Genomic DNA, 21,678 nt, shown 5'->3' on the forward strand with positions numbered 1-21,678 from the left:
TAGTATTCTTTCCAGGACTTTCAACATTTGGGTGGGGTTATCTCAATGGGCTATGTGTGATGTTCAATCTTACTATTCATTTATATTGTTTTGTTCCTCTTGCAATCTCTAATGCTATGACCTCTACTTTGTATCTACAGGATCGTGGTCCGAAGAGGGACTCACTCACATGCAGGGATGGGTGAAGATCAGGTGTGAAATCTTTGTTTTTGAAGTTGTTCTATTTGATTGAGTGAATTTTTTGTTGTGTGATTGGAAAAGTTGGTTCGACATTGATAATGCATTTGCTTTAATGGACTACCACAAATGGTTTATGGAAGATGAATGTTTTAGATTAGTAAGCAAATCACTGTGGTAAGGGGAAAGATAAGTAGAGATTCTTTCTTGAAAGTTAAGAATACTTCTCCTTCTATCTCCGGTAATTTTAAGTTTCTAAAGGCATCGCTAGATACCAAGATTTCAAAATCATGTGACCGCTTAGCCAATACTGCAATAATACCAAGTTTGTAGGAAACCATAAAAAGCAAGTCTTGACCAATATCAGGAAGCGCAAAATCAAAAATAGCTGTTTCTTGGAAATCATCAACTCCAACTTGTTTTTATATTCAAGAAGGTGGTGGTTATTGCCTCAAGGGGTCGTTTTTGCCAAATTTGATCTTGATGTCTTTTCTCAGATCCCAAGTATAAATTTACTGTTTGGTTGGGGGGTTTTTTACATCATTTTTAAATTTATACAAAATTTAGTATACTTGTTATAAAGAATATAATTAAGATATAAAATTCAAAGGTGAAGTTTTGGGGGTATCAATCAAAACAAAAACAATATTTAGCTAGTAGTAATATGTAGTAGTGGAAGAGGCGAAGGTGGGTCTATCCAAAAATTGAGGGGATGGAAAGTTGTAAATATTTGCTGGTGGAGAGTGTTCCTTAGATTTGAGTGAGAATGGTTTCTCTCCTATCCTTCTCTCCCCTCAAATCTGCTAAAGCTTGTGCAGCTACTACGACAGAGAGTCTCGACCAGAAATTTGGACGCAAAGGCATCAAATTTTCGGAGTCGGGGACGGTAGAGCTGAGCGTGAGAAATGGTAGCTCGGTGAAGCTTGAGATTGCAAACGGCCACATTACTTCATACAAGCCCAAGGTTTACTGGAAGGATGATGGCTATGAGGAGGTGCTTCATACTCTTCCACCTTCATCTTCCTCTTCTTCCTCCAGAGGCGGCATCGCTTTGGTGGTGGACGACCTCTCCTCTCCATCAAATCCCAAGGCTACTACTGCTGCTGCTGAATGGACTGTGATGGATGCTGATTCCGACTCCATCGACGCTGTGCAGGTACTTACACACATTCGTTGTATGTATATATATAGCTAGTGTTTGTTGATCAATCGTAACGTGGTGTGTACCTCTTAACAGGTTGAGTTGGGTTGTGTTCGTGGCTGTTTGGATATAAGGTACGTTGTATCACTCTATCCTCTCAGCATGGCGGCTGCTGTGATAGTCAAGAACACGGGGCGAAAGCCGGTAGATTTAGCCACTGCTATTTTGAGTCATTTGAAGGTGAAGAAGAGAGGTGGGAGTGGTGTGCAAGGATTGAAAGGCTGCTCTTACTGCACGCACCCTCCTCTTTCTTCTCCTTTCCAAATCTTATCCCCCTCCGAAGCTACCAAGACCGAGGATCCAGGCTTCTTCTCGTTCGGATGGGAGCCCGAAAACAAGGCCGGGGTGTGGAGTGTGCAGGATGCCCCCATTACCGTCTTGAGACATAAGCTCAGTAGAGTGTACGCTGCTCCACCACCGCAACGCTCCGACCCTTTCCACACCACCGCCCCCTCCAAGTACGAGACCATCGACCAGGTGCATATCCATATCCGTATCCGTATCACTCAATTAGCTTATTACTATAACTAACACTAGTACATGTGTAGGGGCGTGAGCTTTTCTTCCGAGTGATACGAATGGGATTCGAGGAAATATATCTGTCCAGTCCGGGCTCATTTGCGGACAAGTATGGCAATGGCTACTTTATATGTACAGGCCCCACTTCAATGTTGGTTCCGGTCACGGTGAACCCCGGTGAAGAATGGAGAGGGGCGCAGGTCATAGAGCATGATAATTTGTGATTTGAGGCATTTTTTTTTTGCTAATCTTTACTTGTAATCATACAGATTGAGAATGGAAATATAAATGCAGTGCTTCGTTTTGATTATACATTCTGACATTATTATCTTGTATGGACTGGAGTGATGAGATGAAGATAACTTGACGTTATCTCTCAACTTTTAATGACAACCAACCAATATTAAGATACAAACCATCATCTTCTCAAAGAAAATGGGATAGGGACCATTTTACAATATGGCCACCCTTTTTAACAGCGCTCTCCCTTTTCTGAGGAACATCTCTCCGCCCGCTTCATGCTCCTCCTCCGTCAAAACATTTCCAGACTCCGACTATCTGGAGAGATGTGGCGTGAGCTTTACAGGTATTGGCGATGACTGTGTGGTAAAGATGGAACTCGGGAATGGAACCGCTGCCAAGGTGATGCTCCCGACTGGTTTGGTCACTTCATACAAGCCTCAGATGTGGCATGGAGGCACAATGGAGTTGCTGCAAACCTCTGTCTCTCAGAGCGAAAATGGTGCTGCTCTCATTCGAGGAGGATTGTCGTTAGCCCTCGCCTGCCAGAATGATGCCGGAGTTTCATGGTCTCCACGTGCCTGGGATCTTCATCAAGTCACTGGAACTCCTCGAGAATCTATTCGGGTTAGTATTGTTGCTTCATCTAGTCATCTTCTACACATTTGTCTCATACACTCAACTGCATACATATTATATATGCAGGTGGAGTTGTCGAGCACGAGTGAGCAAGGCAATGTTGGTATAAAGCATATTATAACTCTTGAACAAGATAGCTTCAACTCAGAGATTGTAGTCTCTAACTCATCCACTTCAACTATCCGTCTAGCTGGATCAACCGTGTGCCATCTAGCAGTGAGCACTCCCGATGCAGCTTATGCAATAGGACTACAAGGCTCCGATTACTTTGATATGCCACCGTTTCAGGGGAATTTCAGCATTGTCCCTCCAACGATTAACAAGTCGCCTAATAAGTTCTGGCCATTCAACAAACTATTTCCCAAAGGGGAGGAAAATATAAACAGACAGGCAGAGTCAGGTGAAGAAGACGATGACTGCAAGCACTTGGCAGAAACATTAAGCAGGATTTATACCAGCACACCTCGAAGTTTGACCATCATGGACCGTGTAAGTCATCTGCTATCTATATAATCACTATCTCAACTTGGTAGCTGGAGTATTTGCCTTGAAAAAGTTAACCATAGTGTCATCTCGTGTGAACAGGGAAGGAGAAATTCGGTGACAGTGAGAAGACAAGGTTTTAAAGAAGTGTACATAATGAGCCCTGGATCAGAACACGAGTGGTATAGCAAGTACTCATACATCTGCATCGGCCATGCTGCACAGCTTGAACCATTAATCATAGACTCTCAAAGCGAATGGAGTGGAGGGGTGCAATTGTTCAATCCTAATTACTAAATTGGGATTTCACGTGTTGTTCTTTATTGTGTATCAAGATAATATCAAGGTGATGGAAGGCAGTCCGAAGATAATCGAAACATAGAACATAACTGGTTCTCTCGTTGTCAAGTCCTAGCTAGCTATCGAGAGATACCTTCGATTTACTTGCTACTCCTATCTCACATTCTTGTAGATGATCCAACCAAAACATCCAAGTCTGCACTAGACAGCTACATCGAAACAGTCAAATATTTCTAAAGGTCAAACAACGCCACAGTGTGGCATACATAAATCGAGTGCTAGGTTGGGACCATAACATGATGATTATCTTGATCACCTATCACCAACAAGAATACAAGTACTGCAAATAAACCAACAAAAAAAGCAAAAACAACTTTTTTAGCTGAGTTGTGATGCTTCTTTACTTGAGGTTTATCTACTGGAATCATTTCAGCAAGATTAGGCACGTCTTCTGTGGAGGAAACTGATTCTGCATTTGCAAGAAATTGTTCATCTCCAGATGCTAATTCATCTTTGTTCTCACAGTCCATGCCGTTAGGAAGACCAAGTTGTCCAAGCAATGAGACTGGTCTCATTGGGCTTCTGAACCTTCTGGGTTGTTTCTCTGATAAGCCTACATCAGAATTGTCAAGATCCTGAAGCGAGCGAATGAGCCTTCTCGGGGTACTGAAAATCTTCACATCATCAACCTTAATGTGAGCCTTCGACTGCTGAAAAACACAGATAGGGGTCCAATTAGTGAAATGTTGTCTTGGATTTAATCAAAGCTCCTCAATGAGATTAGCCATGTGTCATGAATACTAGGAGTAGTTCTGTATATCTCCTGCTAGATACTTGTCAGATTTGCAAATAAAACATAACAAAAACTGAAATCAATCCAAGTGGAAATTGACAAGCTCCTAGAAGAACTTAGCCAACATTAAAATACATATTTTTGCAAAAGACCTCTCCAAGAAAATATTCAAACAAACACAAAGGATATGCGACGAAGACTTACCTGGGGACTAGGGGCATTGCTTTCTATAACTTCCTCTTTTGCACTTTCTCGAACAAAAGCTGCAAAATTTTCACAATACTCTCCATGGTTGCCAGAAATCTCATCATACACAGATTCTTCTCGAGCTATATCTGAGAATATGCCATCTTTAAGAGATACATCCAAGAAACCATTCTCACATCTTCTCCAAAGTCTACGATTCACACCCTTAGAACTATAGTCCTGATCTTGAGGGCCATGATTTATTGAGTTTGGTGATTCCATCAAATAATCATACCCGACAAATGAATCAACAGTTTGTGATTCAGGTGATGCAGTTAAGGCTTCAGAACTATAAACTCTCCTCATTCTCATGTTCTCTCTTCTGCCAAAGTTTGAACCAGTAGCTGAACCAAATTCCCTCTCTGATTTTGAGCATCTCTCATTGCATATTTTCTTTGCATTTTGTAGTACTTCAAAAGCAGCACCACTAACAAATGGCATTCTGTCATACTGGCAATTCTCCATTTCCTTGATTACCAACTCCAGTTCAGGTGCTATACTTTTCGGATCCAAATATCTCAATAGAGAGCTCACCATATGTATGGCTGACTTTCGTTTCTGAGAATTTTCTTCCACAAAACCGGCTTCAAGAATTCGCAGTCCAGACTGTACCAACAACCTGCCATAGGCTTCAACAACGAGGCTGTTATGTTTAGCCAAAGCCGTAACTAAGGCCATATGTGAATTGGTCTGTGAATGCTTCTCTAATGCCCCAGCAACTCTCTGACAGACCTCATTTATCATTTCATTTGAGGCAAACCGCCAATTATCAGATTCAATAAGTGATTGAAGACAAAGTGCAGCTCCAGAAGACAAATTCTCCAAGCTACCCAAGAGACAATCAGAAAGAGGCTTACAAAGAGAATGAATAACGTGTCTCTTCCTTTCCTCTATTGTTGTCGGGTCGATTGCATACCTTGCTATGGCTGGAACCACCTTTGAGCAAGCCTGATGAAGAGCAAAAGCTCCTGCACTCAATGACAGGGTTTTGACAATGGTGTTCATGATGTTATCAATCTGCGGCACAATTTTTGGTCCATGGACTCGAGCAAGAACCTCGTATAGAGAAATTGTGTGCTCCCCTGATGACATGCCAGTTTCTTTGGTTTCAGAAACTTGAGCTAGAAAGATGGGGATGGCCTTGGAATCCAAGTCTTTGACATACAATTTCAATGCTTTCATAGCCGATTTTCTGCTATCAGCATCCTTGTCAAGATTCTCCAACTCCCGGCGCAGTACTGGGCTTAGACTTCTTCCCATATTACTACAAGGTAAGACACAAAATAGATTTAAAAGTTAGTTTGCATTCCATTTAACCCTACAAGCTGATATCTCATATCTGTGTAACTGTCTAAAAATATGGTATTGTTGCCTAAATATTACTTATTAAGCCAAATGATTGCGAGATTAACATATACTCTGAAAGAAAGACTAGTGAGTTATACGCCCCCACCATACAGCACTCAACAAAGAAAAGGGAAAACAACCACCATAGAAATCTGTTATCCGAAATTCCCATAAAGACTTCAATTAAATGTTTGAGAAGTTCAAGTAATTAAGCGGTACATGTACACATCACGAAAAAACAAAAAGTGTCAGCAATTTTAACAGTAGATTTTCAGACTATATCAATTAGATCCATGAAATCCCAAATCTTTCCTAGCTTAAAAAACTAAACAAGAAGGGATTTACTGACGGTGTCGATCTTTCTTCTTCAGTTTAGAAAATAGAACACGAAGCGAAGCTGAAATTGAATATTTTATATGGAATTAATTGCGTTTCCCCATAAAAACGATACCTTGATATGAGCCAGAACCCAGCCGCTACTTCTTCCTTTTGGAGCTTCAAGAATCCTATGTTGAGCTATGACTGCAGAAGGATGATTCGGGCAAAAATTGATTCAATTCAATTTGAATAGAATGAGGGGAGATTTTTGAGACAGCGGCTCAGCTAGTATACGCTTTTTGTGCGCACTTGTCTGAAAACTTTACATTTGAATTGAAATCACTCTATTTCCCCCGCTTTCGCCCTACATTTTCTTACTCTTATGGGCCTTCCCTTCAGCTCGGCCCAATTGAAGTTGATTGCGGTCGACTTTGGGCTGTGTTTTTTCAAACAAAAAAAAATTGGATACGGTCTAACCCGAGTTGGTTTCCTGATATTTTTATTTCTCTAATACTCCCTCCGTCTTCAAAAAATAAAATTTTTTAAAACGGCACGGGTTTTATGAAAATTGGTAAAATAAAAGAGGGTGGAAAGAAAATGGTGTTAGAGCATCAGCAATGGGACGGATGTCCCGGCAGACACCAAAAAACACCTCCTGCCACGTCATAAGGACATCCCACTACACTGCCACGTCATAAGAACACCAAGGACATCCCACTGCACTGCCAAATATATTATAAAATATTTAATCGGGAGAATTTTGAAATATATACTTCAACTCGAACACGATTAAATACTAGTACTAGAGTGAAAATAAGAAAAATGATACAACCTCTTTTCTATGTGAATTGACCTAGTGGTAATGTGATTAATGTCCAAAGCCAAGAGTTTTGGATTCGAGTTCACTATCATGATATGGGTTTTCAATTTTTATTTATTTTTCCATTAAAAATAAATTATGGCATTTGATATATCTTGAGTACTTAGCATACATGAGTACTACTATAAGTTATGATTGATATTGACACGCTAAAAGACCTAAATTATTTTTTTAAAATTAAAATAAAATATTACTCCATATTTCAATAAATTTTTAACCATATGTCGGAATATTTAAGTTTAGTAAATTCAAATAGTATTTTATAATCTTATTTATTACTATTATTATTGTATTAAAATAAAAAAAAATCCAATATTTGAATACATATTAGTGATTTGTTTATTTTATTTATATTTGACTATTTATTTTATCAAAATCAACATAAAAATATCGAATCAATTGTTGAACAAGACATAATCTATCGGATTGGGCCAGGTTGCGGCTTGCGGGTTAATAGAGTTTACAATCCCTAAATTGAAATTTATAAATGATAAATTCTCAATTAATACGAATACGATATTTATGATTTTTCAAGAAAAGGCGAATGCTCATTTCCCATGATTAATACTCCACGCAGCAACAAAATTTTAGGTTCAACACCAAAGCGTAACGTGGTTTGGCAATATGAAATATAGAGACCACAATCATTTCCATACGTAATTTGGCTTTTCGCGCTTATTCGTATTTTCTCCCTCTTTCCTTCCATTATAAAACCACTCACGCATTTCACCAATCCAATATCCATACTCATGATTTCCATATTCTCTACACTCACACACACACACACACACACACACATAAACTGTGATATGTACATGCATATACCTCTATACACACGCACACACATTCTTCTCATAGAGTTGCCAACGAATTTGCATTAGAGAATAAACTACACGATATTTTTCTCCAAATCGCATCAACGGCGATTTCTCTGAAAATCATCGAGCTTTCAGCATTTCTCACTCTGCTGTTGCTTGCCAATGCAATTGCCCACGCAGATAGGTTCAATTTCGTTCTCTCCATTTCGATCGATTTCACATTTTAATTTTGCAGTTTTGATCGATTTCACTTGATTTCGCATCGATTGCCGATTTTATGCTCTGTTACTCGAACACTAGGGATAATCTCACCATTTCTCAATTTAGATTGCGTAATCTGTGTTTTTTGTGGATTTATTTATAGCGTTGAAGAAATTCGGAAGCTGAAAAGCATCAGAAACTCAACAATGGCGGAAAGGTTTGACTCCTGCTTTCTCTATTCAGTACTTCAACTTTTGCAGTTTTAGTGCATCCAGAATTGCTCTAAACCGTAGATAGTACTAATGCGCATGATATTAGCAGCAATGAAGGGGGTATCCAAGCAATTATGTACATACTATTATCACTGGATCTAAAAAATCTGGGATTTTAAATCTGTTGATGTTACTCTTTCTCATTGCTTCACTCCTAGCCATAAAATTTAATTATTGCAATTCGTCAGAGTGTTTCCAATGATAAATTCAATTAAATTGGATTGATGCAAGAGCATATAATAAAATTAGAGATCTTCGTTCATAAGAATTGTCCTGTTATGATAAAGTATTTGCATCTTATGTGTCGTTATTTTAATGAAATAGTATTATTTTTTATTTGGCCTAAAAATGATGGATTTTATTGAGATCACGTGATTAAACAGAATTTAACTTAATGTTTGGCAATTGGTGGAAATTGCAGGTTGGAGGAATTTAAGCACGACGACGCTGTAGACGATCCAGAAGCTGTCGCGGCCATGGTTAATATGTAAGTCCGTATTTCCTCAACAATTCTACAGCATATATGACTTGAATTAAAGCATGATTTAATTATAATGGAGACCAGACATTAGAATCTCTAATAAATGAGGTTCATTCTTTTCTGTTAAATTATCACCTAAATTATCTTTCATGACTCCTGAGAGACAGAGTGAGAGGTGTCACATGATCCGTACGGCAGTCTTTATTGTGAATCTCGCAATTCCCACCAACCCCAAATTTACGAGTAAAAGCTCAGTTGATCACCTTAATTACTTTCAGCTTCACTTTCTCATATGTCTCTTTCCGTATTTTTCATCTACTGTTATGATAAGTAAATATATGTTGCCACATACCTATGTACTACCCCTCTCCATCTAAAAACATGAAAACTTCATTTTTTGTCATTTTGATAAGTTTCATAAATAATCCTCATTATTCATTTTTTTACACCACCAATCCTTTACCTCTTATCATTATTTTATCAATTTATTCACAATACTAACATTTATGGCGCATCAATACAACACTATACTGATACAATTAACAGAGTGTATACACTGGAATATTTATTGCCTAACAACTTTTCTTAAAACTCATGCTATCAAAGGTGACGAAGCTAATTATAAATGATGCAACGTTAACTCTGTCAAAGCGAAAATATAAAGATGTATTTATATGTATATCCTGCCTATTTTGTTTTATTTTTGGAGGGAATTTTCATGGAGTTGGAATTTGGCTAACATTTGGGTTGGCAGTTCAAGCACGCGCATGTTGTGAGATCTATGTATGTGTGTATTTTTATCTGTTTTTATGTCTTTTTCCTCTTTAAATGTCACATACGTTGTTTGTTCTATTATGGATTGCATTTCCCATTATTTATAATGAGATATCTATCCATCTTTCCCAGTTTTGTAAATAAGATCATTTGGTTTTTCTGCTGCCTTCCTTTTTAAAAGTACTAATAATCTAGTGTAGTAGAAAAGTTGTTAGAGAAGATCCTACTCAGTTCCCTCCTTTTTCTCAATATGATTACCTCTAATAGTGAAGTTTTAGGAGAGAAATGCAGGCAACAATTAGCAAGTCAGAGCTCATGCCTCATTCTGCAGCCATTTCTCTATTCCTAAACACTGTCCATTTTCAGGCCTGTACTATTTAACTCATAAATCCATGATCTTCATTCTATCTGATCAACATGTGTGGTAATCGACTTCTAGGTATCAGAACAGGGTAGTCTGTCGAAGTCAAGAAATACTACTACTACTACTAATAATAATAATAATAAAAATTCAATTATAGATAATAAGCATATGGTACAGTGTATAACACATAGTATACAATAGTAATGGAGTAAATAAGCACCTTGTATAGTGTATAACAGATATCGTGATTTACCATTTCAATGAAATTCTATACAGAAAATTATTGAGAATTAGACTACTACAATGTTTACCTTTACTTTTAAATTACAGAAAAAATGTAACTTTAGTCCCCTCTATAAATTAACCTACTCTCCCACTGCTTCAAAAATCTCTCAATGCCCTCTGGCCTCTGCCACTGCCACTGCCTCTGATTGGAGCAATTGTAAGCGTCTGCACATTTTTATGTAAACTAGTCAGTTGGCACGTTCCATGCATAAATATGTAAAAATTTAACAATATTTGTGTATATATTTATATTAAAATAAATAAACTTATCATAATTTAAGAATTTTTTCTAAATGATTTTTACCTTTTAGTATCAAATTAGCTAAAGTATTTCAAAACTTACTACTAAAGTACTAGTACATCTCTATAATAGTTAAACTAATCCTACTTACGAAAAAGATTGACTAATGGATTTTTTTGGATTGTATGATTTCTTCATGAAATGCGAGACTATACTTTTTTATTAAACCTAAAATGATAGACTTATTGAAAAGAGCCTTCTGTTGATCATCCCCGTGTGACTTAGATTTTAGATTGAATTCACATAAATAAATGTGCTTACAGATTATTTGAAACATTACTTTGTACACATGCGTCATGCAATGTAGTACTAGTAGACTTACAAGATTTTCAGGTCTGTGACTAGAGAGAAATTTTGCATGGCTCTGTTTTCCTGAATACCCCTGTAACTAAAGATGTAATTATTGTAGGGCTACCCGAAACAGCACCGAGCGAAGGAAGCTAGGATTCTTCTGGTGCGCAACGGGTAACCCGATGGATGACTGCTGGCGGTGCTACCGCAACTGGATGCGCAGCCGCCGCCGCCTGGCCGACTGGTCCATCGGGTTTCGCTGCAACGCAGTGGGCGGGTGCGGCGAGCGCTACTGCAAGCGCGCCGGTAACGCCATGGTCCGCAACTCGCCCACCCATTACGGCTGGCGGACCATGGCCGACGGCGATGGCATCTCCATTTTTGGATCGATCATAATTCCTTGTGTAGCTGCTCTGATGGCCTCATTGATGCCATCATGGGATCCACTGCCATCACCATTTCCAACAACTATTTCACTCATCATAGTGAGGTTTTTTCCCTCAACTCCCTTTTGTTCTTTGCTAAATTTGTTGAGCTGATTTTGTGGGATTTTTGAGCAGGTGATGTTGTTAGGCCATAGCGATTCGTATGTTCGAGATAGAGTTATGCAGGTGACCATTGCCTACAACCACTTCGGAATCGGCCTCATCCAGAGGATGCCCAGGTAAAAACCATGCTAGTTACCAAATTACAAATTTAATAGTTACTAACTGATGGATAATCTAACTGATGCACACCAGTGGGAAATCAAAAAAATGGGATGAAGTGTGTGGGGTTGTATAGCAACTGATGTGACATGATTGTTGATGTATCCTTCAGGTGCAGACATAGGTATTTCCATGTTGTGAACAATGACTACACATCTTGGGAGATGATGTATGCGATAGGTGGGAGTGCTGATCCCACCATCAACAGCCAGGGCTACAGATATTTAGTTTGCCAAAGAGGCTCATTTCTCGCTCACACTCACTACAACATCGATCATATAGCATTCTATCTTGAGAGCAACAACTGGTGATGCATCATCATGCAGCTCACCAAGAGAGTGAACAACTTAGGAAGCAACAGATGGAGGCATTGGAACTGGAGATCCGAGGGCGATCTCATGCTCAACGGAGCATATTTCAGACCTTCCGGGCGTGGTGCTGCAGCCAGCTACGCCAGGGCTTTCAGGCCAAGTCGTCGTCCCTGGTTGCCACACTGACCTCCACGGCCGGTGCACTTCGCTGTCGGAGGGGCATGGCGTGCTGATATGTGTGCCCATTTTGCTCATTTGGAAATTGAACAGTTCCCACATAACGACACATCTCCATCCAAATGAAATGAAATTAATTTCTTCTGGTAATAAGTAGTATAATATATGAGCTATAGCTTATCCCTCTCTTCCTCTCCCTCTTCGAAACCTTACCATACATCTCTTGCGCTAAGCGTATCTTCCAAAATCTGATGATCAACCAACCACTGCTCCGGCCCGTTTCTTCAACTTTGGTATGTTTCGAGGTATTTTTGCAGAAGCAGCGTTGTTTCTCGCCATTTTCAGTGTGAAATGTGTTGATCACACACTCTTCTGAATCTTGTTATATACACGTTTCAGGCAGAAAGAAGAATAAATATTTCAAAAAATATTGCATCACCAGTGTAATAATTATGCTTCATATTTATGTATAATTGAGTTTGTATATCATATTTTGTCCCTGCTACTGTGATCCTCTTTCTCTAGTGCAGCATGTATCACGCAACACAATGGAGGCTATTTAATGCATTAGTGATGGAGATTGAAAATTTATTTCCATTGTTAAATTAAATGAGAGGAGCATAGGATACCCTGAAAGCATCTTCTTCAATCTTCATTTCATTTTCACCATGCATCCCAATAATGATTGCAACTACTGCTGGTTTTAATATTAAGATTGAGGGCAGTATGATTGTCAATCATCAGCTAAAATCTAGAGAGGCCCCAAAATCTATGATCCTTTCCAATTTCACTCAACTTTCCAAAAGTTGTTAAATCCATCAATATTTCACAATAAAAATTCATTACATCAAATACATTTTCTACATGCAAGCCATTTCAGTTAACTAACCATTTTGCACTATAAATTATCCAAATTGAATACTGATGGCCTATATGGTAACACTTAAAGATAACAGATACCACTTCCATTAACTAGAAACAAGAGCTAAAACCAACATATAAAAACCAAGATAAGAAAGTCATTGCAATCTACCTCCTCAAGAAATTAAAACAAAACAACTTACCAAGATTATGATTCACAATTGACCAAGAAAATAATCCTCAAAAGGGAGTAACACTTCCACTCCTAGTTTCAGCTGGGCTATACAAAGCAGACCTATTCCTTGGCCTATTCTCCTCCAACTGCCTCACAACCTCGTCCATCGTAGGCCTAACTGATGCCACCGGGGCGCAGCATCCCATTGCAAGCTTCAGTGCCTGAACTAGCCCTTCTTCCATGGGATTTCTTATACCTTTCAAAATCTCCACATCAAAGACCTCCATTGTTGTTTCCTCCAGGACGGCCACCTTCACCAACGAAGGCAGGTCGACAAACTCACCGTTTCTTCCAGATTTTGTTGGTTTTTTCCCTAACAGAATCTCCAGCAATACTATCCCAAACGCATAAACATCAGTCCTCGAACTGACTTTCTTCATCTTCTGAAGCTCCGGTGCTTTGTAGCCGTCAGATTTAGCAAGAGCTACTATCTCATCTGCCACAGCTTCGACCATTATCTTGTCCAGTCCAAACTCGTTGAGCCTTGCCACAAAGAAGTCGTCTACGAGAACAGTCTTCGACCTCACGTTCCCGTGTGTTATTGGTGTTTCAAGACCATGGAGATATGCTAGTCCTCTTGCAATGCCTAAAGCGATCTTGTGTCTCCTTGCCCAACTCAGCACCGGCTTTCCCACTCTTGATTCTGTGCACAAACATGACACAGAGAAACAGTTATTGCATTAGGCATATCCATCCATATCATATATCCACTTCAAGCTCATACATTTAAGACATGGAAAGCTCATACAAACACAAAACTAACTCATAGCTTCTTATCAAATAAATGCAGCCCTTTACCTTCTTAAGGACCGAGTTAATGCATACAGTCATTTTATCATCAAATTGATTGAAAACAGAGGTAGTAAACATATGTTATATATTGCCACCTGAACCTATGTCTCATGATATTAGCGCGATCACCCTAATACTAACTTCAAGGTTTGGTTCCATCTCTTAACCTGTGAGTTTTTCTAGTGCAACATATAGGTTCTTCTTTGCTTTCCAAGAACTATCTTACTAGCTACAAGAAAACAAACATAATCTGTGTAAAACATAACAGAACATCACCGCAACAGAAAAGCTTAATTTATTCATCTAGGCAGAGAAAAAGGGATTATTACCATGTAAGATATCATGTAAGGTCTTGTTAGGTAGATAGTCATAGATGAGAAGCTTCTCTCCTCTCTTCCCTTGATAGAAAGCTCTCAATGGGATCAAATTCTCATGTCGAATGCGCCCCAACTGCTTGATGACAGGCAAACATGAGTTCCTATCTTTGCAAGAACCTTCTCTCAATAACCTCAACGCAATTGTACCTCCATCAGCTAGCTTCGCCTTATACACAGTCCCATAACTAGTCTTCTCCAGAACCTGCCCAGTCGCATTCAAAACATCTTCTGAGCTCAAATGCTCACCTCCTTGAAACAAAACCAGTTTCCCATCACCACCACCACCACCACCAATGCCTGCCTCCTCATCATATTCCTCCTCAAACTCATCCTCCTCATCTTCCTCCGCACTCTTCTTCCTCTTCCCTTGGTAATACCCAATCATCAATGAGACCAACACCACTGTCCCAGTCATAAAACCAATAACAAGCCCAGCTATGGCACCAGAACTCAATCCAGAGCTGCCGCCACCGCAGGCCCGGAGAGGCGGCCCGCAAAGGCCCGGATTGTTCCCTTCGAAGACCTCCACACCAAACTTGGATTCACCAAATTTCGGCAAAACCCCAGTAAAGTTATTATGAGAAAGATTCAGTTTTTCCAATTTTAATCCGGTTATGGCCTCTGGAATGGGACCAGAAAACTCATTATCACCAAGATCGAGCTGCTTTAGCGCATGAAACTCAAGTACAAACTCAGGAAAACTCCCAGAAAACACATTTTCTCCAAAATCAAGAAACTGCAAATTCTTGCAAGTAGCATCAGGCAATGCCGGATCAGGTATGGAACCGGAAAGAGCATTACCGTGGAGGCGGAGCGAGACGAGGCGGTCGCAGAGGTTCCAAACAGAAGCTGGCAACGAACCCTTGAGCAAATTGTGACTCAAATCCAAATCAGAGAGAGAAGTGCTGTATCCGAGCTCCAGAGGAATCGGGCCGGACAAAGCATTGGTGCTCAAATACAGGCTGCGGAGATTGGTAAGCTGCCCAATCTCCCTCGGAAGAGTGCCGGAAAGATTCGCAGATGGGAGCTGAAGTGAGATGAGCAGCAAAAAGGGATCTTTATGGAGAGAAACGGAGGTCCACTGCGGCGAGGAGAGATCAGTGCAGAGGAGCGCGGAGCCATTGGTGAAGGCCCATTTGAGGCCTCTCCATTGACAGAGTGGAACGGTGGTGTTCCATGTGAGTAGCAGCAAGTTCTCTGAGGTTCCTTGCAATGAAGGCTTGATCTTCTGAAGGAGCAGCTCGACGTCTGAAGCGGAGTTGGCTGGAGAGAGAAGGAGAAGAATGCAGAGAGAGAGGAGAGGGAGGAGGTTTGGAGCCGCCATGGGTGAGAAGAGAGTTCAAAGTTCAAATGGACAAGAATGAGAGAGGAGAGAGAGAGGGTTGTTGTTTGAGGTTTTTCTTTTGGGGAAAGCTGACATTGTGTTGACTGCGAGTGAATCAAACAGTAGGCTTTCGAGTTGATTGCTGTTTGCTCCTACTTTAAATAAACAATCTTATTAGACATCTTTAATGATGCACCGTTTAATCATTTGTTTCAAAGCGCTCCCACCTCAATTCTTGCTTTTCTGCTTTTGCTTCATTTTCACCGTTTAATACTACTACTCCTTGCGAGCTCCCCATTAATCTACTATTTGCAGACCAAAATGTTCAAACTTCAAACAAACTTGTTTCTTTTTCAAGGTGGAATTTTGCTGGTGTTTTTGCATGTTTCAATATTTGAATATTGATGGAATTTTTTTTGTTTCTATAAAAATGCTAAAAGTTTGAATATCAGCGTGTCACTTACATGGGGCATCACTTGTTTAGAGAGTTACTCCTAGTAGAAAATATTTGGTTTGAAGAGTTTGAACAGAGACATGCCATTCACATGAAGCAAAAATCTAAAAATTTGTAGGAAATATTTGCGGAATGACAATTAGATAAAGAAATGCAAAATGAAGAGACATAAAGTGGAAGTGGTGTGTCCATTTGCATATAACTTTACACATTTGATGTGTGCACGCTTACCTTTGGAATTCCCAAATCCCAGATTGTCCGCTATCTTTTTGTTTCAACATTACTGAATCTTCTTTCTATTATGCCTCTAGTTATTTTTTTGGTTTGATTGAGAAAAAAAAAGCTCAAAGCCTACTTACAAGCGGTGAGCAGGATAGTTCTATACAAAGCCAACACCGACAACAAATAACGCACAAGACAACCCCAACTCAACATGAAAACCAACAAGCCGATGAGTAAGACATCAAAACAAGAAAGTAAAACCAACTAGTAAGAAAGACCAACCACCAGTGGAGACTTGATTAAAGAATATTAGTCATTCGGCTCGGTGGCAATGAGAAATTGACCAACTATTATGCCTCCAGTTTTAAAAAATAATAACAAAAATCATACTCCCTCCGTCCCAGAATAAGAGTCCTATTTAGTTATGACACGAGTTTTAAGAAATATAAATAAAAGTGGGTTGAATAAGTTGGTGGAATATGAGTCTCACTCATGTATATATTAGTTTTATAACATATAATATGAGTGAAATAAGTTGGTTGAACGTTACATTTATGATAAAAGTTAAATATGACTCTTATTGTAGGACGAACCGAAATGACAAAACAAAACTTTTATTATGAGACTGAGGGAGTAGTATTTTGGTTATTATTACTTTGTCCAATATGTATTGTTTGTACCGTCAAGAGACTTTACTGTAGTTTTAATATTTGAAATGCATGACCAAATCTATAAATATTACTTCACCAATCTCTTTCCATGACCAAATGTTGCAATATTAGTTATAGTAGTACAGTATAATTTAGAGATATAAGGAGAATCTCCGATTTTAATTTCGACAACAACTAAATTATGCATATAATAAATTTTGAGCATGACCTTAGAACTTACCTTTACCACATGAATTTTGGTTTTTGGCGTCTTTTTGTGGTAGGGGTCCCTTTTGAGTTTTCTACTTCTACAAATAATAACAGCTACTACTACTATAGATTCAGAAAAACAGTATTCTGCACATGTTGTAAATAATATAACCAAGTTGAACAACATTATTTTAGTTCAAATTTGTAATCTATTTTCATCGATCTTCAAATTTATTTGATAGTCAAACTATCAACTTTAATGGAGTAGTATCTCTTTCGGTGCACAAAATAGATCCTTTCTCTTATTCAACTTGATGCGTGGAATATTGAAATTTAAATTTCAATACACTGATTACCAAACTTATCAACTTTAATCTTTATTTCGATACGCAAAATAGATTCATGCATTTATTAAACTAGATAAGTGGAGTTGGTAGTTGAATTTCATTTTTTCAATATATTGATCACCAAACTTATCAACTTTAATCTTTCTTTATATACACAAAATAGATTCATGCATTCATAAAACTACTTAAGTGGAATTGATAGTTGAATTTCAATACATGGATCACCACAACCACTTAGAGCATACAACTCCATACTCAAGTAAGCACCAAGAGTATCTATCTCCGAGGGATAAATTAAAAGGTAAAGAGAAATAATTACCATATTTATCACTTCTTCACATAAAAGTTAAAAAGTTATTTTTATTTGTCTTTTAATTGACCTTCCTCTATTGAAGTTCATAATTTTTTTAAGAAGGTATAGTTACCTTTTTAGAAGATAAATGAAAAATATACATTTTCAATTTACCTTTCTCCCCCAAGAGATGCTCTAAGCATGCATAATCGTTACTCATACGGACACATTGAGTCAATCACATAGTACCACGTAGCATGCTATAATTTTGTTATTTTAAATATGTCAATTTTATCACTGCATTCTTCACACCGTCACAGACTACTTCTGCTTTCTCTCACATAATTTACCGTCACAGACTACTTCTGTTTTCTCTCACATAATTTTTATTTTAATTCTTACTTCATTTCTTCATTTTTATTAAAAAATTCACGTTTAAGTCAAGTGTCATTTTCCGACCTAAATAGATATGAAGTCATTGAAGCCAATGAACAATCACTACCAAATTTAAGCTTCAACAACTTTGTATCTAGGTGGTCGGACAATGTCACCTAGTTCAGGTATATCAATATATGTCTTTTTGAGACATTTACTAAAATGTGTTTATGTTTTTCATTTTAATTTTACAGTTGTTACACATGAATATTCGTCGTAATCTATTTTTATATAATCTATTTTTATATAGTACATTTAGGTGATATTCGATTTTCAAGATAAAATAATATCAAGATACAATCTAAGATTGAGTTGTGGGGTTGAATCTCATGAACCAAACACACTACAAATTTAATCCCGAATACAATCTTGCAAACCGAACACCCCCTTAATGACTCAAAATTCATCAAACATTATTCTTATCCGGTGTCATATTTTATACTAATAATTTTGTATATGAATTGTATTGAGTTTAGAGCATCCACATCCATGCTCTTAGGCAAGAGCATGGAAGCGGACCCACTTTTACTTCCTGATATTTGGCAAGAGCACAACACAAACATCCATGCTCTTTCACAAGAGCATGCTCAAGGGTCCCACTATTCTATTATTCAATTTAAATAAAAACATTTTCACAATATAATAATGCATTAAAAATACCTCAAAATACTATTACAAATGACTAAAAAGTTAAAAATTAAAAATTACATAATTAAAGTCCTAAAAATTTAAAAATTACATAATTAAATTCATAAAATTAAAAAAACCCACTACTCGTGGCTGAATTTCGCTCAAATGTGTTGGATTAGGTCTTCTTGTAGCTCAATGTGGGTTTTGGTATCGCGCATTATGTGCCTTGTTTCGATCATCTCGCGCACTGTCGTATACACACCTCGGCGTGGAGGAGACCTTGCGGTTGAGCTTCCGGCTTCATCCTCGTCGTAAAAGTTAGCTGCCCTCTGTCCTTTGTCAGCTATAATCATGTTGTGCAAGATAATACATGTGTACATGATGTCGGCAATATTCTTTGTGTACCACAGCCGAGCCGGGGTCTTCACAATGTTGAATCGGGCTTGAAGGACCCCAAAAGCTCTTTCTACGTCTTTCCGAGTAGCCTCTTGACGCTGCGAATAAAGAACCCGTTTCGGGTCTTGCAGATTGTTGAACGTCTTCACAAAAGTCGGCCACCTTGTGTAGATACCATTGGCGAGATAGTACCCCATGTGGTATGGATTTTCGTTGACGGCGAAGTCAATCACCGATCACCGGTGCTACACCATTCAAAACATCATTGAAGAGTGGTGAAGAATAGAGCACGTTCAAGTCTTTGTTGGATCCGGCAACACCAAAATATGCATGCCAAATCCATAGGCGGTAGTCGGCGACTGCTTCAAGGATAAGCGTTGGGTCGCCGCCTTTGTGGCCGCTTAAGTGTTGCCCCCTCCAAGCGTTCGGACAATTCTTCCACTTCCAATGCATGTAGTCAATGCTGCCAAGCATACCGAAAAATCCGTGGACTGTTTCGTGAAGATGAAGCAACCGTTGACAATCTTCGATGGTGGGTGCCCGAAGGAATTCCTCATCCAACGGAATTACCGTTGGCACGGCGGTGCTCTATGCATCGAGCAGGGTCGTGCCGCTGGCAAGAGCACAGTAGCGAGTAGAGCTCCGCCGCGCCAGCGGCATGGCGCCTGCTCGGTGCATAGAGCACCGATGCAGGTGCTCTTATGTTTGTCATATGATTAATGTCTAAACTTGTGTACCTTTATTTATATATTACAAAAATAAAACTCTTAGGAATAAAAATACTTATATTGATTACTATAATATTTAGTTTTATCTTGATTAGTCCATTGAGGTAGTCCGAAACCTGAACGATTACAATTAGGATTCTAATTCTAACACAATAAAATTGTAACTCGCATAGCCCACACCCAATTATCCCGTAACCCAAGTATAACTAACCTGAAACTTGATTAGTTGGTCTGATAAACACACCTAAAATTCATATCTATATTCATGTTTAGTACTATTATTTGTTCTTATTACTAATAAATGCGAATATACCGTTCGAATATAACTCGCCCTAAGGCGAAAAGGTCTTGCATTTATTTTACTGAGTCTCTGTTTGGTATCATAGAATTGGGCCTACGGGATTGGAATTGAAGCCTTCAATTCCATTTCAAATGTTTGATACAGTAAAATATTTGAATTTGGAACTGAATTTCAATTCCAATTCCAATTCCAATTCCTCTAAATTCCACATTTTGAACTTCATATCAAAAGTATATAATTGGAATTCCAAATATTATAAAATTGGGCACCTTCACACTCTACACACGCTGCACACACACAGTTCATATCGATCATATCATTTTTATCGAACAAATGGTTAAGAATTGAATTATAATTCAATTCATTCCAATTCAATTCCGTAGAATTCTAATCCAATTCAATTTCAATTTCAATTTCAATTTCAATTTCAATTTCAATTTCAATTTCATGTACCAAATGGACCCTACGCATTTGACAAGAATGAATTTGTATAGGAACTACCCTTAGGGCATCTCCAACGCCACTGCAAAACGCAAATTTGCAGTGAAAACAACCTCCAACCATACTAAAAAACGCATCCAAATCTGTCCTTTTTTTGCGTTTGTGAACAGTACTACTCCATGTTTGCAGTAGAACTGTAGCTCGACGCAAAACTTACCAGAAATTGCAATTGAGTCCTTTCTTTTTTATGATATTTGAAGAAGGCCGAGGGCTGAGAGATGCTGAAACAGAAAATTGGAGAAGAAGAATTAGATGAAGAAACTACTTACCTAATTATAGAGAGTTGTAGATGGTTGAAGAACTTGTGAAGAATGTGGAGATGAAATCGAATGTACAGAGAAGGAAGAAGGGGAAGATTGAAGAGTAGCGGCGATGGGAGAGAGAAGGGGAAATTACAGAGAAGGGGAAGATGGAAGAAGGTAGCGGCTATGAGAGAAAATTAGGTTTAGTAGAATTAATATAGTTAATTACGAGATGGGCTAATTAATGGGTGATGAGAGAAAATTAGGTTTAGTAGAATCAATATAGTTAATTACGAGATGGGAAAATTAGGTGTAGTAGAATTAATATAGTTAATTTATTAAGTATTAGTTATTTTATCGAATATGAATTGTAATATTAGTATTTAATATTATAATATAATAAATTAAATAATAGTACAATATTTAGTAATAAAAGTACTCATATTACATAACACGTCCTACAAATGGAAATTATGTTACAACGATATAGAACTAAAATAAAAACAAACGACATATTACAATAACAAAATGAAAAACATAATCTAATAATCCGGTA

At 38.3% G+C, this 21,678-nt stretch overlaps 4 protein-coding genes and 1 pseudogene across 5 annotated transcripts; 3 read left to right on the plus strand and 2 right to left on the minus strand.

Annotated features, from left to right (window-relative positions):
* Window positions 1–820: 820 nt before the first annotated feature.
* Window positions 821–2,207, plus strand: LOC121794371 (photosynthetic NDH subunit of subcomplex B 2, chloroplastic-like). Its single transcript, XM_042192505.1, has 3 exons — window positions 821–1,333; window positions 1,415–1,855; window positions 1,927–2,207. Exons 1-3 carry the CDS (start codon window positions 944–946, stop codon window positions 2,119–2,121), a joined length of 1,026 nt encoding a protein of 341 aa, XP_042048439.1. The 5' UTR covers window positions 821–943; the 3' UTR covers window positions 2,122–2,207.
* Window positions 2,197–3,787, plus strand: LOC121794372 (protein NDH-DEPENDENT CYCLIC ELECTRON FLOW 5-like). Its single transcript, XM_042192506.1, has 3 exons — window positions 2,197–2,764; window positions 2,843–3,265; window positions 3,362–3,787. The coding sequence occupies exons 1-3, from the start codon at window positions 2,357–2,359 to the stop codon at window positions 3,554–3,556; spliced, it is 1,026 nt and encodes a 341-aa protein (XP_042048440.1). The 5' UTR covers window positions 2,197–2,356; the 3' UTR covers window positions 3,557–3,787.
* Window positions 3,770–6,576, minus strand: LOC121794370 (protein SINE1-like). 2 transcript variants are annotated; one of them, XM_042192504.1, is made up of 3 exons: window positions 6,397–6,576; window positions 4,557–5,862; window positions 3,770–4,266 (listed from the first exon to the last, which is right to left on the minus strand). In XM_042192504.1, exons 2-3 carry the CDS (start codon window positions 5,856–5,858, stop codon window positions 3,838–3,840), a joined length of 1,731 nt encoding a protein of 576 aa, XP_042048438.1. In that variant the 5' UTR covers window positions 5,859–5,862; window positions 6,397–6,576; the 3' UTR covers window positions 3,770–3,837. The 2 variants fall into 2 exon arrangements, with proteins under 2 accessions (XP_042048438.1, XP_042048437.1); XM_042192503.1 differs by having other exon boundaries at window positions 3,770–4,269.
* Window positions 6,577–7,766: 1,190 nt separating this feature from the next.
* On the plus strand, window positions 7,767–12,940 carry LOC121794373 (annotated as a pseudogene).
* A 153-nt stretch (window positions 12,941–13,093) lies between these two features.
* On the minus strand, window positions 13,094–15,854 carry LOC121794369 (putative kinase-like protein TMKL1). The gene is made up of 2 exons (XM_042192501.1): window positions 14,343–15,854; window positions 13,094–13,864 (listed from the first exon to the last, which is right to left on the minus strand). Exons 1-2 carry the CDS (start codon window positions 15,712–15,714, stop codon window positions 13,227–13,229), a joined length of 2,010 nt encoding a protein of 669 aa, XP_042048435.1. The 5' UTR covers window positions 15,715–15,854; the 3' UTR covers window positions 13,094–13,226.
* Window positions 15,855–21,678: the final 5,824 nt, after the last annotated feature.

Source organism: Salvia splendens, chromosome 3, assembly GCF_004379255.2.
Source record: "Salvia splendens isolate huo1 chromosome 3, SspV2, whole genome shotgun sequence".
Taxonomy (NCBI): Eukaryota; Viridiplantae; Streptophyta; class Magnoliopsida; order Lamiales; family Lamiaceae; genus Salvia; species Salvia splendens.